Raw genomic sequence first — 3,818 nt, 5'->3', positions numbered from 1 at the left:
ACTAAAACTATACGAAAGTATCTCCTAGATTATTCCTGCTGTGTAATTGTAGATGCTTCTTCTAATTATGATTTCCTAACATTATTCTGATCTTCCTATTATTAATACTTCTTATGAGTATGGTATTAAATTTGATTTACCTCAATCTTGTATTATTGGAAGGTCTATTTAAATAAAACTTTTTAAAACACGACATTAAATCAAAATTTTCCCCTATTAAAGTCCTAGATCGTTCTTGTGTAATTATTATATATCTTTTAATTTTTTCAACTCGTCTTGTGTGTGGCGTGTGATCACTTATAAAAGAATAAAGTAACCCCTTATACTATAACACTGATTAGTGTAATACTAATCGAGTAATCCCTGTGACACCGACCGAGTAACCCCCCTAACACTGACCAAGTAACCCCTTTTACACTAACGAAGTAACCCCTATAATGGTTGGCCACACGGTGTGGCCACATGTAAGAATTTGTGTAATTTTTTATATCTTGCCCATCTTATTACTTTCTCTATATTGTTCTTTTAATGAGATTGAGATCTAAAATCTGCACACTAGGTATAAAATCTGCACACTAGGTATTGAAATAAGATATCCTGGATAAGAAAGCTATAAAATTAATATGCTTAGGGCTTGTTTAGTTCACCTTATTTTTGTTTATCTGAACTTATTTGATTTGGTATGATCTGATATGATCTGATTATCTAATTTGACCAAACTTTAACCTTAACTGTACGATAATTTATAAGGAAAAAATATATCAATTGCGAACTTGTTAGATTCGTAATAATGTGTATTTTATTAATATGTAATTTTCATAATTTTTTTTATTGCAAAATTAAAAATATATAGCGATAAAAACTGCACATAAAATGACAATCTGATCTGAACTTATTCTTTATGATCTGATCTAAACTTATTTTTTCTGATCAGATCTGACCTTAATTAATTTTTTTTGAAATAAGTAAAAATAAGTTGAACTAAACCAGATCTTCTAGATCTCAAACTCAACTCATTAAACACCAAATTAGGATCATTTATCCCAATTTTTGTCATAAAAATGACATCAAATCATCGCCAATAAGACAACTAATTTTGTCAAACAGGCTCACAAAAATAAAATTTCCTAGCTTAGGAAAATATCAAAATTAACATGCTTGGATTGCGAGCTTCTAGATTTCAAGCTCATTAAGTTAGGATTATTTGCCCATTTCCATGTCATTCAAATGACATCAGTACCAATATGACAGTATCCATATTCACACCAACTCAGTAGGAAGAAAATCAAAGATAACACAAGTTTATTATTCCGTAGAAATTTAGAACACACATTATATTCATTCACACATATCAGGAAATAATCACAAAAAGACACTGACCTGAACAACAGTTTCTTCTTTCATTATTGACTTATTCCTAATTATTTTCCTTATTTGCTAAGTAATTAAAAAACTAAAGGAATGTTTCTGATTTTTTGTCCATCAAAAAATAATACTAGTAGTATAAGAATGTACAAATATTATATTCCAAAAATTGACCTAAAACTACCAATCTCCAAATTCACACTTGAGAAACCAACCTTGACAATACTAAGCAAAACTCAACCATTTTTTTTTTTTTTTTTGAAAGAGCAAAACTCAACCATAAGAAGCAACCATTGTATTCCATTCAACATCCAACCACCGTTTACTCCGCCGCCGCGGCACGACCGAAACCGATCTTGACTCACCAACTCGGTTCTCCGCCACCCGAGTCGACTCACTCCCATCAAACATCACCAATTTCATATTCTCCCTCCTCTCCTTAACCTCCTCAACATCTTTCCTCACTTCTTCAATCAATTCCCAAACCCCATCATTCTTCTTATTCAAGAACATCAAAACCAATTTTTCCCGGCAATTTTCGAGCCTTTTTAAATCATTCAATAATTCCCCAATTAAATCATTGCTCAAATCTTGAATTCTTTTCTTCCCAAATTGATTGATTACAGCATTAATCTCTCTCATAATCATCCGATAATCTTCTCCAACAAGCTTAATTACTTCGTATATCAAACTTATTCTTTGATAATGGAGACTTTCTGGGGCCCCACAAATCACCTCAACCATACTAATCAACAACCCTAATCTCTCTCCCCCTCCTCCCCTGTTCTTCCGCCGCGACAACCCGACACCGTGATCAATGACGTCACCATACCACCTCACCCACTCCGACAAATCCCACGTGTCACCCCCCGAATCATCCTTAAAACCCGACAAATTCAACAACGGTCCACTCGAATAACCCAAGATCTCCTCCTTCAAAGCAGGGGAACCATGAATGATGACGTGGTGCAGCGTCAGCAAACACTTGAGTGCCACGTAGACACTGGTGGTCCCATGAAGACGTTGCAGTAGCGCGTGGATTAAGACCCCGGAGGTAGAAGGGCGGTAATGGTTAACTAAAGATAAAACCGCGTCGAGCGGGGGCGGGTCCGAAGGGTGGCGGTGCGTGGTGGCGCGTAGCACCGCAATATGGAAAGAAGTGGTTGGTTTAGAGGACAATAAAAGGGTGGCTTTGATAAGAGAGACTTTGTCTTTGAGAATTCCGACTAAGTTTTTCATTTTTTGAGGACGACCCATTGTTAATCAGAAAAACAGTGTTAGGAGGAGAGAGAAAATAGGGGGAAGAGTCTATTAAGCTTATGGTTATTTTTAGGTTATTTATATAACGGCTTTTTTTTTTTGAGGTGGAATTTTTTTAGTGGTCTAAATAAATAGACGCGGTCTACGTGTTGAATTATTGTTTTTTAAAATAGGATTTTAATAATAAAGTGGGAGTTTAATAAGTCTATATTTTTGTTGAGAATATTAAATTATGGTATTTAATCATAGTCTTTGCTTTAATAATTTCGGTTAATAAATTAATTAAAAAGGGATTATAATTTATTTATTTTTATTATTGGGGTTATTGATCGAGTGAAGTGTGGTTGTGTGGGTTAGCGCTTTTCCCGAAAAAGAGCTTTGTGGTTCTCGTAATGATATGAAGACAACGACAGTAAAAATAGCCGTTTCTATTTTTTATTTTTTTTTTTTTAAAAAAATTTAAATTAATCTATTTACCTCCATTTTTTTAGAATTAGGAAGCACTTTACTATTTTTTGGCAAAATTAAGAGAAGGCCGCCTTAGACATTATGTTCACGACACATTTTTAATTAGTAGTCTCTCATCAATTATTAATTTATTACAATAAATATTTGAATTGTTAGGTTTAAATGTTTAATAAATATACGGTTGTCAAGTTAGAAGCTAAATATTTAACGAATATTCAATCAATAATTTCCAATCTAGACGATATGCAAACATGATTAGAGGTAAACATTAAAATTCTGATTGATATGTAAGCTAATTAAAGGCGTAATTAGGGGTGAGCAAAAATTCCGGTACCTGGAATTGAAACTAGAACCGGTTAGAAACTGGAACCGGTTAGAAACTGGCGGGTTCGGAATCAAAATTGGACCCGGTGGTTCTAATTCCGAGTAATAAATTAAGGACCCGGTTGCAACCGATTCCAATTTCAGTTCTCAATTTTTTGGAACCCGGTTGGGTACCCGGTTACCCAACATATAATGAACTAAATATATTTTAAAAAAACAAAAATATGTTGAATGTATCTAATTAGTAAAATAAAAATAAATAATATTAATATCTAACATAAATAAAATAGCTTAATGCATATAAAAATATAAGTATTAAATGCTAAAAATAAAAATAAATCAAAAAAATATTATAATTTGTATTTTATATTAGCAAGCATGTATATAAGTGGGTACCCGGA

At 33.0% G+C, this 3,818-nt stretch overlaps 1 protein-coding gene across 1 annotated transcript; it reads right to left on the bottom strand.

The window, feature by feature from the left end:
- Window positions 1-1,280: 1,280 nt before the first annotated feature.
- Window positions 1,281-3,209, bottom strand: LOC110709697 (putative clathrin assembly protein At4g40080). The gene has a single exon (XM_021887920.1). It carries the CDS (start codon window positions 2,620-2,622, stop codon window positions 1,639-1,641), a length of 984 nt encoding a protein of 327 aa, XP_021743612.1. The 5' UTR covers window positions 2,623-3,209; the 3' UTR covers window positions 1,281-1,638.
- Window positions 3,210-3,818: the final 609 nt, after the last annotated feature.

The sequence above is a fragment of the Chenopodium quinoa genome, unplaced genomic scaffold (assembly GCF_001683475.1).
Source record: "Chenopodium quinoa cultivar QQ74 unplaced genomic scaffold, ASM168347v1, whole genome shotgun sequence".
Lineage (NCBI taxonomy): Eukaryota > Viridiplantae > Streptophyta > Magnoliopsida > Caryophyllales > Amaranthaceae > Chenopodium > Chenopodium quinoa.
This window is presented reverse-complemented; position numbering and strand designations above follow the sequence as displayed.

Excerpts from the sequence above, each read along its gene's own strand:
- LOC110709697 (XM_021887920.1), bottom strand. The coding sequence starts at position 2,622 with ATGGGTCGTCCTCAAAAAATGAAAAACTTAGTCGGAATTCTCAAAGAC.